This window comes from Sinocyclocheilus grahami, unplaced genomic scaffold (assembly GCF_001515645.1).
Source record: "Sinocyclocheilus grahami isolate Dianchi unplaced genomic scaffold, SAMN03320097.WGS_v1.1 scaffold21.1, whole genome shotgun sequence".
NCBI classification, from domain to species: Eukaryota; Metazoa; Chordata; class Actinopteri; order Cypriniformes; family Cyprinidae; genus Sinocyclocheilus; species Sinocyclocheilus grahami.
Genome location: NW_015505200.1, coordinates 5,228,294 through 5,241,144, shown reverse-complemented (window position 1 = coordinate 5,241,144; position 12,851 = coordinate 5,228,294). Strand labels below are relative to the sequence as shown.

Sequence of the window (12,851 nt, the reverse complement as noted above, 5' to 3'; positions counted from 1 at the left end):
GCAATCTACCTGAGACGTGATCAATAAGGGAAGCCGTCTTTTACTATTGCAAAATAGAGAAAAAAAAATTTTACATTTAAATAACTAATAGCTTCTTAACCTTGGACCTAATTCTTGAAACACCAAATGACAAATAAAAAAAAGTGTCAAACATTTTTATATATATATAGGCCTACTTTTCTGAACTTGGGATCCCTAAGTTACCTGCATGGTCTTGGCTAAGCCTGAAATACACCACCTGGCGGTGCCGGGGGTGAACCATCACCAACATTTCCTCCAGTATAAGGTATAATAAATACAGTCAAAAACTAACAATTCAGGCTCCATAGTTATTTTCAGTTTCATTAACAAATCTCAGGATGGCAGCTCTCTTCTCGCACCGTTGCCACGTGACAGGAGCATTAATCGGGAACAGCTGCTGGCGCAATCAGGAAATCCTGCGAAGGCTAGACTCGGAGCGTCCTTCGAAGGCCGTGTCGGCCGCATCATTCGAATTTGACATAGGGAAAGAGTTGCAAGCATAAGCGCCAAATCAAATGAACGTGTCTGCATGAGTACAGTGCAGCTGGTAACTAAAGAGAGAGGGGGAAACCCGCCTACTCACTGTTATAGCTTGCTATTAGAAATACTCTGAAACACAGTGATCTCTTCCACTTATTTATTTCAGCTCAATGCAGCAGCGGAGCTGAAAGAAAGTAATTAGTTGGGCAGACTAATGCTTGGTAGCTCGAAGCGCCAAAAACATAGTGCACAAATAACTTCTGCTGCATGACTCCTCAGAGTCTGCGTCTAAAAACAGTACACGAACAAGAGTTGGAAGCATAAGTGCCAAATCATATGAACGTGTCTGCATTAGTACACCGCAGCAGTAGAGAGAGAGAGGGGAAAAACCGCCTGCTCACTGTTATAGCTTGCTATAAGAAATACAATGAAACACAGTGAGCTCTTCCACTTATTTGTTTCAGCTCAATGCAGCAGCGGAGCTAAAAGAAATAGTAATTAGTCGGGCAAACTAATGCTTGCTAGCTTGAAGCACCAAAAACCATTGTGCACGACTTAAATGGATAATTCACCCAAAAATGAAAAATGGATGTTTATCTGCTTACCCCCAGAGTATCCAAGATGTAGGTGACTTTGTTTCTTCAGTAGAACACAAAGATTTTGAACTCCAGCCGTTGCAGTCTATCAGTCTTATAATGCATGGCAATGGTAACAAAATCTATGAGAGTAAAAAAAACATGCACAGACAAATCCAAATTAAACCCTGCGGCTCGTGACGACACATTGATGTCCTAAGACACTAAACGATCAGTTTGTGCGAGAAACCGAACAGTATTTATATCATATTAGGTAAACTACACTCTTAAAAATAAAGGTGCTTCAAAAGGTTCTTCAAGCGATCCCATAGAAGACCCATTTTTGGTTCCACAAAGAACCATTCAGTCAAAGGTTCTTTAAAGAACCATCTCTTTCTTACCTTTTTATAATCTGAAGAACCTTCTTTCACCACAAAGAATCTTTTGTGAAACAGAAAGGTTCTTCAGGTGTTAAAGGTTCTTTATGGAACCTTTTAGACAAAAGGTTCTTCTATGGCATCGTGAAGCACCTTTATTTTTAAGAGTGTAAGTTCTCATTCACACACAAGTTTATGTTAAAAACACACGAGTTACAAAAACAGTCGGTTATGTCTGTGAAGGTAAACAGCTGGGAAATAAATCACTTGTTTATTTTAGATCTGTGTGGCAGAAGCGATATACAGTAGCCGAAATAAATCAATAAATCACTGCTGTCTTGTCTCCCCTGAGGCTGGGACTCTAAACAGTGTTCTGTGCTCGTCTGTGCAGCCAAAGACAGAACAGTTAGCATGTTTTGCTCAAACTTTCACCATGGCATTAGAGCTGGTACACCGTTTTCGCTTGCGAAATCAAAATGACGGTGCCTTTGAGTGGAAGTTTACAGATTAAGGGGCAGTAATATTATAATGAGATCCCTTTGCCACGTCACCAAGGGAGTGAAATCAGATGCTTAGTTTTCTCAGAGGCTTGCAGAAAAAGGCTTACCTAAACAAAGGGATTGGGTTAATCTTTTTCACGTTTCCTTGGTTGGTAGATGCACCAGGGACCTGATTATAGCACTTAAAACCTGGAAAAGTCAGATTTTCATGATATGTCACCTTTAAGGATCTTCTGCTCTTTCAGTTTGCACTGCAGATGTTGGATGGAGCTGAACCTCAGAACCTGAACTGTCCTACATATGGTGGAGTTCTTGGCACTCCTGGACACAACGGTCTACCTGGCAGAGATGGGAGAGATGGTAAAGATGGAGCAATTGGACCCAAAGTAGAGAAGGGAGAGTCAGGTCTGTGAAAGAGAGTGAGTGAGTGAGTGAGTGAGTGAGTGAGTGAGTGAATGAGTGAGTTAGTGGTTCACCAACTGTGTAATGAAGGGAGATGAGATTTCACACCTACTATACTGTCTTAGGAGTGAATGTGCAGGGGCCGCCGGGTAAAGTAGGTCCACCTGGGCCAGCTGGAGAGAAGGGGGAAAAAGGACTCCAAGGTCTACCAGGTATTAAACATTACATGCTTTTATTTAGCTTTTTGAAAATTCCTTGTCTGAAATTACAGTTTCAGGCAATATGAAAATGATAATTTTTTTTATCTCAAAAAACATTTTTGTTAACATTTTATATTTAATAATTTATTTTCATCCATGTAGGAATGTACCTAAGTGTAATTATTATATTTCCAGGATTTCCTGGTCATGACAGCATATCTGACTCCCTAAAATCTGAAATGCAGCCAGCAACTTAATGCCAAGATTGCCATGATTGAGAAGGTTGTTGAGTTTTAACCAGTCTATGGTTTTTAAGATATTCAGAAAAGTTGGACAGAAATACTATGTCACTGATGGTCAGAGGCGGACTTAACCATTAGGCAAAGGTAGGCGACCGCCTTGGGCCCCCCAAAAGCCAAGGGCCCCCTAAAATGCTTTTTATATGCGAGATGCGCGTTCAGTGCGGACACACAAGTGGTTGCTGTGGTTTTCATTAGCACGACAACCGTCTGTGCGTCCGCGTTGAACGTGCTTCTTCGCAAAAGTAGGGCGATGTAGAAAATGGGGACGGAATCCCGGAATCTATTCATAAAAACGGAGTTTACTGTGTAACGCGGAATGTGACGGAATGAACGGCGCAGACGCCCGTTTCGTTTGCTAGTTTGCTATTTAAGCACCTGCAACGCTCGGGGTTGTCGTCTGTAGTAGCTAAACAGTATTTTTGCCATTTAATATTCACATACACTAGTCCATATCGCGGTTTGATTGAAGTGTACTGAATTGCATTTGATTTATTCATTCAGTATTTGACGAATTCCGTGACATTGCCCGTTACACAGTAAACTTGTGGAGCATTTTGAATGTACAAAAATTAAAGGGTTTGTTTAATTTCCATTGGCATAAAAGCTAGATTAATGTTTTCGCCTTCATTTGATTACCAGAAAAATGAAAATACACAACACAGAATTTGTAAAAAAAATAAGTAAATAAAATAAAAATTTCATAGGGCCCTATTATTGTATACAAAAATTAATAAATTAAGTTGTTTTTATAAATTCAATTAATTAGATATGTTTTTGATTAAACCATTAAAATGGAATGCAGGAAAAAAAAGAAAGTGCAGAATTTGGGCCCTAAGAATGTAATTTTTGTTAAACTTTTAATAGGCCTAAATTGCTGTTAAATTAAACAAGTTTCATGATTTTAATTAATTAGACATGTTTTTTGTTTAAATGTAATATAATCATCCAGAAAAAAAGGGAAAAAAACTGAATCCAGTCCAATTAAAACAGAAAAAAGGATTTTGGAAAAAATAAAACGTAGGCTAATTTGGGAAAAATAAAACGGATTTCATAGGGCCCTACAAATATCATGCATCTGAAGCTATAATTTTAATACTAAGCAACAGTGCATATTATATAGGGCCTATTTTATTTTTTTTAAATGGCCCTCACTCGTTTTTGTGAAAGACCCAAGAAGGACCATGCACAGTCACTTTCCACACAGGCACACTTCATGTTTGGTTGAAGTAATCCTTAAGCATGTACATTTATAATTTCCTTCAGTTTAATTTAAATGTGCAATTAAAATGAATAAAAATAAATGTATATTTTAAAGTTTAGAATTAGACGGCCTTGCGTTGTGTAGACAGTTGCATAGTGAAAATTACCCCAACGCACCACCTAGTGTCCAACCTACTCTAATACTATTATAACCTGTTTAAATGTGAACAAGGGATTTACAACATTAAAGAAATCCTTTATTTATAACATGTACATGAAAAATCTAAAAGATTGGACACAACTATGGGACACGATCGTGCAGCAGCGAGCAACACTGAAAGGAACCTCAAGGTTGTAGATGTGTGAAATTGTATAGGGCCCCATTCCTGTATTTTGCCTGGGGCACCCAAATCACTAAATCCGGCCCTGCTGATGGGTTTGAGGCAGCTTTTGATGCAGTACTGTTAGGACGTTGGTGGAAGAATAGTTTTGCCAAGAGCTTCTATACAGAGAACAATGCAATATTGAAATTAGTAGTATCCAGTGGTTTAGGTAGTAAGAAGCCATATATTCGTGTCACAGACAGAGAAACAGAGGGACGGTTTGTGGACACTGAGGGGAAGCAATTGGCATTTACCAACTGGGGTCCTGGTCAGCCTGATGACTATAAGGGACTACAAGACTGTGGTGTTATAGAGGACTCTGGCCTTTGAGATGATGTCGGTTGTAATGGTCTACATCCCATCATATGTGAAATAGAAATCTGATAGAATGTATACCACATTAAAAAGTATGCATATCTGCAATATTAATATGTTATTAACAGTGCACACAGAATGCACAGTTTAAATCACATTGTCAAATGTATCCTTTAAAGAAAATTACAGTGCATGAAATATACAAAAATAATTGCCATAAATGTTTTTTTAACACATTAATAAATGCATTTTTACGATTATTTGTCATAAATCAAAGTGTCTCTTTTATTTCATTGCAAATCTGACATCAATTGCATAACTAACAGAACTAAAAACCACAGAAATTTACGAAAACTAAAAATTGATAAGATACCAAAATTGCAATTCACAACCACTAAGTAACAAATATGAATTACTTTCAGTCAATTACATATGAGCCCTGCATAAGGTTTACTGAAAAGTGCGTCAGCTGAAAATGTGTAGGGTAATCTACAGATGGTATTAAATCGATTAGTAGGTAAAAGTTTCTTGCAGGAGCTCAAGCGTTTGATGTCCTGGCGTTTTTTTTTTTAACTGTTCAAACAAAGTGAATTTGCACCAGACAAACACAACAGACAAACAGATAGAGGGGAAATTTGTAGATACGCACAACCAACCTCTAACTTTTACTAAATGGATGAAAAATGAACCTAATGATTATTGTGGGAATGAGGATTGTGTTGCCATACACAGATGGTGAATGGAATGACATTCCATAAAAACATAGAGTGCATTTGAAGCAATTATTTAGTTTCAAACATAAATTGTGAGTAAAAATGTTCTGGTTTGGCTACAATCATTGCCTTCTGAAAAAGGGGAAAAGGGAGATCCAGGTTTATGCTTTTAGTTGTTGGTGTATTATGTTTAAGTTAAGTCATGAAGTTTGATGTAGAACATAATGCAGACAAGGTAAGGTGACTGCAGATCTGAGAAATTAGATTTAATCATCAATCTTACTCTGCAGGAGTTGGTGCACAGGGACCCCCAGGGAAAATAGGACCACCTGGTGTTGCTGCCCCTAAAGGAGACAAAGGGAATCCAGGTACACCAGGTAAAATTAAAGCACAGTGAATAGTTTCTTTTATTATTCATGTTTTATTTTATTAAACAGAAAATCATTTATTCAAGCTTGGTGTCTATCTTTTTTCTTCTGAAAACAATGCAAGAATAAAAATAAAAAATCAGTCAAACAATCAATAAACAATGAGATTATATACTGCGATCAAGTATTTTCCTTTAACCATATCTTAATTGAGTTTATAGTTACATATAGACAGAATATAGCTACTTGGTATTTTCTGCTTCTGATATTCACTCTGCTATGCTTTTACAGGCACTGGTGTTCAAAGCGCATTACAACTTAAATCAGATGTCAAATACCTAACAGACAGACTCACTATAGTTGAGAAAGGTAGAATTTTCCAATAAAAAATGTTTGCACTATACATGTTTTGTTTATTCATGTAAGATGTTTATAAGATCATTTCTTTAAATTTTTTTTTTTTTTTTAATGTTTAGTCCTAGGATTTCGCATGTTCAGGAAAGTGGGACAGAAGTATTACGTGTCTGATGGTCTGGTGAAAAATTTTGAAAAGGCACAGAAGTTCTGCTCTGACGCTGGGGCTAAAATTGTCCTGCCAAGAAGTGAAGATGAGAATAACGTGCTAACTTCAATGCAGGCTGCCCTTGAGTCTACTTACGTATATGTTGGTGCAACAGACAGAAAGAAAGAAGGGCATTTTGTGGATATGAGTGACCAACCATTAATTTTCACCAACTGGAAGGAAAAAGAGCCGAATGATTATAATGGAGCAGAGGACTGTACAGCTATTTACAAAAGTGGTGTGTGGAATGACATTAACTGTAATTCAGATTGGCATGTGGTGTGTGAACTGTGAAACAGATTATGAATTTTTACTGCTCTGATGTTTGAATGAAGAAGGAATAAAAGAAATCTTATAAAAACAGTGTGTTTTAGCCTCATGAAAAACATCCATTAATATTCTACTAGCTTACTATCAGGTACAGTTCAGCAATGGTTTGAAGTTAAAATGTCTTAATAAATTTGTTTAAACATGCAGCTTTTTGTTTCACAAAACATTAACTGATGGACTGGAGTTGTGTGAATTACTTGAGGATTATTATGATGTTTTTATCAACTCTTTGGACTCTCGTTCTGCGGACACCCGTTCACTGCAGATGATCAATTGGTGAGCAAGTGATGTAATGCTAGATTTCTCCAAAACTGTTCAGATAAAGAAACAAACTCATCCACATCTTAGACGTCCTGAGGGTGAGTAAATTCTCAGCACATATTCATTTTTGGGTGAACTATTCCTTTAGTGAAATGCAATCAAGACTTGTAAAATAATGACACACTGATTTTTTTTGTGGCTGTTAAAAATGTATTGCATACTGGAAAATTGATACATTCATTTCGATATGAAATCCATATGGTTACCTAAGTTAAAAACACAAGAAAAGTATAATACAATGTTCTCTTTCTTTGAGGCAAATATCACACAAATATCTTTACAACACTAGTGGCATAAACATATTTTCAATCCAATTCTGGATTCTGTGGACGCTCAAAAGGGGAAAAGCAGAAAACCGCTGAAACTGGTGTAGCTGTTTTCATCATCAAAAACCCAGCTGTTCTCCCTCAGCTGTGTGTACACTTCATCACCCTTCTGCAGTGAGAGAACAACACCATTGCTGCCATTAGCATTGGTCTCAGGATTCAGAAGAAATACAGAGCATTGGATCTGATTATTTTTGTGGAGACTGACTGCCATTTGGTTAGAAGGGTGAGCGTGAGCATAAAATCTGAAGAAATAGACTCCATTCACTGGTGCGGTGAATGTACCTTTGAGATACATAAACATATGAATTTAGGAACTGTAAAGAAAGGCCTTTTATTACTTGAATATCCATACTCGCAATGGACAATTAACATAATAAAGAAATATGAATAGCACAGTTTACCAGTGTTGGGGTCATATGCGTTTCCAGTGTTAATGAAGTTTTTTTGGTACACCAGAATTTTCCGAGTATCAAAGGGTCCAAAATGTTGTGATCCAGATGCCAAAAGTCCAGCTGAAAAGGCAACCTTTTTGGCTGTAAAGTTAAGGGAATTTTTTTTTTTTGGTCATCATTTCACTTGGTTTTATATCTAACATAACAGAATAAATATTTTCATTTACCTTTATTTTCTGCCTGGATAGATTCAAGTTTATCACTTGATGCTTTTGTGAAAATCCTTAAAGCTGTTCAATGAACATTGAAGAATTTTGTTATTGTGTTTTGGGATGGAAATGATTCATCAGATCAATGTATTTTGTGAAGGTGAAAATGGATCAAACTAAATAGATGAGATGTAGATATGGAAAACTCATGCAAGATATTTACCTTCATTCTCTTTCTTCAGTTCTGTAAGTGTTTCCTCAGTGGCTCTAAGCCTTTCCTCAATGTTCTTTAGCTGTGCTGATGTAATGAAATCATGCGCCAGTGAGACCCCAACAAAAAGCAACAAGAGTGTCTTTTGAGCTGCCAACATCTTCTGGCTAAAGTTTTTATGGTGCATGTTGAATTTTGCACAGTTTGGGGCAATATGAAACCACGATACAGTAAAAGTAAACATGACCTTTGTCTTGTTTGGACTTGCATCACTGACTCCGACTAATCTGCAGTAATAATAACACTTCAGATTTGTTTTGGGAATATTCTATTCTTCTAATATAATTTTACAACTAATACTAAGTGCATTGATATGAAACTAATCAGCATAGAAATATATTGAATGTATTTGAAAAGCGTTTACTGTTGTCTCCCAATATAAAGATGAATTAAATAAGTCAAATGTTTAGTCTTTTGTCACTTTGAAAGAGGAAAAGCCTGTATAGTGACGTTTTTATTGCCAATTTATATATATATACATAAAAAACAAGCATGAATGAACAACAAATGCAAATTTATAGACTTAATATATATTTTATATATGTTAATTTAGATTTGTTTATAAAAAAATATGCTTAATATAATATTAAAATATAAATAACTGTATTTTTAAATACATTGAATTATTGAACACCTACACATTTTTGAAGATTACAATTTAAGTTTTTTTTTAATATAGCTAGTAAGCTAGTAATACTACACATTCTCAACAATTATGCTTTAAGCAGTGTATTAGTAGTTAGTTAGTATGCTACACTTTAAGAAAAGTCTGTAAAAATAGGGCACAATCTATGCTAATATGAAACAATTTTCTGTATTGGTTTTTTACCTGCATTTTAAATGACAGATTGTGTTTTCGGGTTACAATGGATAATGACTTAATGGTTTACAAGAATCTTTTCCATTTTTCTTACAGTGTACTAACTGATCAACAATCGCAAGTACAAGCTACTAACAAGGTGTATCATAAATGAACAATTATTAAATTATTATTATTATTAAATTGAACAACTGCAAATAGCAGCTAACTCAGTTCACGTGATGTGTGTACTGCCAGGCATCTTTGGTTTCCTCTTTTTTTGTGTAATTTGGATGGAAAATGTGTATCTTTTTATTGTCTGAGTCACTTATCAAAAGTTGCTGAAAGTTGCCAAATAATTTTTAAAAATGGCTAAATTTGTTGCTGGGTGCTTTTGGAAGAAAAATTTGCGAGGGTAGCCTGAAAAGTTGCTAAATTTAGCAACAAAATTGCTAAATTGGCAACACTGACCGAACATAATGTTAATTCTCACGAAACAAAATCACATACTTTTCAAACATTCATGTGCCTGCTCTATGATTGGATAAAAAGTTAATTTAGGGCGTGACGTCACACTGTCGGTTGAACGAAGAAGGAAAGAGGCCAACTTCCGGTATGATGCGCTGAACAGGGACCAAAGAACATAACTGCAAGGAAAATGCGGTAGGCTGTTGTCATAACTGAAAGAGAAATAGAAACACAGCACATCTCAGTGCTAACTTTACGACTTTTAAATAAATGTGGCATATGGTTAAGTTATATGGCCTAAGGGCTTTGTGACGGAAGCAATCGGGTTCGCTGATCAGTCATCGATCGATCGATCGGTATTAGGGAGTGCGCGAGCTCTGCGCGCGGTTGAACATGGGGACGAGATCGAGCCGTTTACACGAGGAGGCTGCTTCGACACCTTTTGATAAAGATGGCATCAAGAGAGAGTCCTGTCGACGAATCCGAAGCACCAGGCCCACTAGCCTCATGGTGGAGTTCTCCGGGAGTTTCGACCATGACTCGGAGACGAACCGCAGCCGGTCGGAAGAGGGCAGCGACTCGGATACCGGGCAGCAGGCGAGCAGCGACGGCAGCCCCGCCGACAGCCACATGTCCCCGTCTCTGAGCAGCCAGGCCACGCCGACGGACGAGAACGGGGCCGAGGAGGATGGCAGTCCAGGAGGCCCTGTGAGCAGGGGGGAAATAGGCCGTGCACCGCAGCGCACTTTCTCGGAGCGTTTGCCCGGTGGTCGCCATTCTTCCGCCAGCGGCGTCACAGGCAGGTCCGCCCGGGTGAGGGGGACTCACGCTCGGCCAGTGTCTGAGGCGTGGATCGGCCTCTACAGGGTCAACAACCGCCACGGTGGTAAGTTGAAAGACTCGCCGTTCCTTTCCCGCAGTAGTCATTTCAGACGTTACACCCTATTCAGCTCCAGTTCTGTCATTTAAACCTGCACTGTTTACATTGAGAAAAAAATAATAATAATATATATATATATATATATATATATATACACACACACACACACACACACACACGTATAAACCAAAATAATCTTATATGGTATTCAAAGAGAGCGTTCACCCCAAAATTTAAATTGTCATCGTTTATTCTCCTTATGTTGTTTCAGATCTATATTAGTTTCATTAAAATGTCAGACAGCCCTCTTCACCATTAACTTTCATTGAAAGTGACTGCATCTGCCAGTCACTAATATTCATCTCATTTGGTTTTCCACATGCAAGCAAATGTCAATCCAAAAACGTTCATTAATCTAGTTAGCTTAATGAAAGTTTGGTGACACTTTATTGTAAGGTTCCATTTGTTAACATTCATTAACAAGGACTAGCAATAATATTTGAAAGCATTTATTAAGTTTTGTTAATGTTAACTTCAACATTTATTAATATATTATTAGAATAAAAAACTGTTTATAATATTTAGTTGTCCTGAGCGAACATGAACCAACAAAGAATAAATACTGTAATGTATTGGTCATTGTTAATGCTTTAACTAATGGGATCTTATTGTAAAGTGTTACAAAAAAGTGTTACTTTTTATTTTATTATAAAAAGTTTATATACATAAAGTAGACAACAAGCCCATTTTGACTAATGTGAGTTAATTTTCAGTATTATCTGTTTTAAACCAAATAAAACATGGAAGGTGATTAAAAAAAGATTGAGTCTATACGAGACTAATGAGCTTGTGATGTAATTAGGCTTTTTAGACATTTCAAGCATTTCTGACATGATCTATGATGGATTGAAACGCAAAGACCAGAGGTAAACCCAGTTCACTTGATGATCTTTGTGTATTTTTTTTTACACACTATATTGGTCCGTTGGCTGTAGTCCAGCCAGAAGGTTCAGAAAAGTGGGCCACATGGGCGCATACTCCCCCGTCTATTACTGTGACTGGCCTGCATATCACAAAACCCTTTCTACATCTCAATTTTACAATGCTAGACAACTTGCTTGATTGTTTTCCCCTCCTTTCCAGCTATTCGGTGTCCCTTCTGCACCAAGCCGTTCCCTGGAGGGCGAATCGAGGACCATCTTCTAAGTTGTCTGACTTCTCCACCTCTCCCTTATAACAGTAAGCATCCCATTTGTTTTTATTGTTGATTTTCTTTCATCTGCTAATAACTTGGTTGTTAATTCTCTTATCTTGTCCAACAGCTGATGTGCTAGCTAAGGACAGTGGAGAGTGTTCAATCTGTCTCGAAGACCTGCTACAAGGGGAAACTATTGCTCGACTGGCCTGCCTGTGTGTCTACCATAAGAGGTAACCATAACCATCCTAAATCCAAATAATAGTCAGGATTTACATTTAGACATTTAGCAGACACTTTTATCCAAAGCAACTTACAAAGTGAGGACAATGGAAGCAATCAAAATCAACAAAAGAGCAATGATATGCAAATATCATATATAATATATATACTGTACATATGCTATACAAATGCTTTCAAATATGTAATGGCTGATATTTCTCTAAATAGCTGCATTGACACATGGAGCAAAGTGAAGCCATGCTGCCCTGAGCATCCTTTTGATTGATTCATGTCTTCACGTGCAATGACACTTTGACTCAGGTGAGTTTGGTTATTCAAGTAGTTTTCTTTGTTAAAAATGTTAAAATAAGTTACATTTATTAAAATGTCATGTCACTCACCTTTATATTGTTCCAAACCTGTATGACCTTTTAATCTGTGGTAAAGAAAATATTTTGAACAACGTTTCAACAGTTTTTAACCCTAAACCCCATTGACTATGATTGTATGCACACTAAAATATTTCAAAATATCATATTTTGTGTTCCACAGAAGAAATCCATACAAGTTTTTGAAAAATTGAGTGAATGATTCCTTAAAAGGAATTTGCTGAAAATGTCCTCAACTTTAGGCCATCCAAGATGTAGAGGAGTTTGTATTTCCATCTGAAAAGATTGAGAAATTTAGCATTACATCACTTGCTCACCAATGGATCTTCTGCAGTGAATGGGTGCCGTGAGAATTAGTCTACATCACAATAATCCACAAGTAATCCACACGACTCCAGTCAATCAGTTAACTCATTCCCATTCACTGCAGAGGATCCATTGGTAAGCAAGTGATGTAATGCCAAATTTCTTGAAATTCATTCTTATGAAACAAACTCGTCTATGTCTTGGATGACCTGAGGGTGAGTAACTTAATATTTTAAGTGTATATTTTTTCTGCTTCATGTTTTAGGAGACAATACCCCCTTGCAGGAGCATATATTTTCTGATGAGAGGATTGAGAGAAAGACACAAAGGAACAAAAACAAA

At 37.0% G+C, this 12,851-nt stretch overlaps 4 protein-coding genes across 4 annotated transcripts; 3 read left to right on the top strand and 1 right to left on the bottom strand.

Moving 5' to 3' along the window:
• Positions 1–2,179: 2,179 nt before the first annotated feature.
• LOC107557740 (cuticle collagen dpy-7-like) lies at positions 2,180–2,836 on the top strand. The gene is made up of 3 exons (XM_016241268.1): positions 2,180–2,358; positions 2,481–2,567; positions 2,751–2,836. The coding sequence occupies exons 1-3, from the start codon at positions 2,211–2,213 to the stop codon at positions 2,810–2,812; spliced, it is 297 nt and encodes a 98-aa protein (XP_016096754.1). The 5' UTR covers positions 2,180–2,210; the 3' UTR covers positions 2,813–2,836.
• A 2,595-nt stretch (positions 2,837–5,431) lies between these two features.
• Positions 5,432–6,761, top strand: LOC107558861 (mannose-binding protein C-like). Its single transcript, XM_016242555.1, has 5 exons — positions 5,432–5,490; positions 5,566–5,627; positions 5,759–5,845; positions 6,128–6,205; positions 6,313–6,761. The coding sequence occupies exons 1-5, from the start codon at positions 5,432–5,434 to the stop codon at positions 6,690–6,692; spliced, it is 666 nt and encodes a 221-aa protein (XP_016098041.1). The 3' UTR covers positions 6,693–6,761.
• A 430-nt stretch (positions 6,762–7,191) lies between these two features.
• Positions 7,192–8,437, bottom strand: LOC107557732 (complement C1q-like protein 2). Its single transcript, XM_016241259.1, has 4 exons — positions 8,203–8,437; positions 7,998–8,060; positions 7,780–7,911; positions 7,192–7,660 (listed from the first exon to the last, which is right to left on the bottom strand). Exons 1-4 carry the CDS (start codon positions 8,432–8,434, stop codon positions 7,383–7,385), a joined length of 705 nt encoding a protein of 234 aa, XP_016096745.1. The 5' UTR covers positions 8,435–8,437; the 3' UTR covers positions 7,192–7,382.
• A 1,145-nt stretch (positions 8,438–9,582) lies between these two features.
• Positions 9,583–12,851, top strand: LOC107557724 (E3 ubiquitin-protein ligase znrf1-like). The gene is made up of 5 exons (XM_016241247.1): positions 9,583–10,403; positions 11,541–11,636; positions 11,720–11,825; positions 12,043–12,135; positions 12,775–12,851. The coding sequence occupies exons 1-4, from the start codon at positions 9,911–9,913 to the stop codon at positions 12,098–12,100; spliced, it is 753 nt and encodes a 250-aa protein (XP_016096733.1). The 5' UTR covers positions 9,583–9,910; the 3' UTR covers positions 12,101–12,135; positions 12,775–12,851.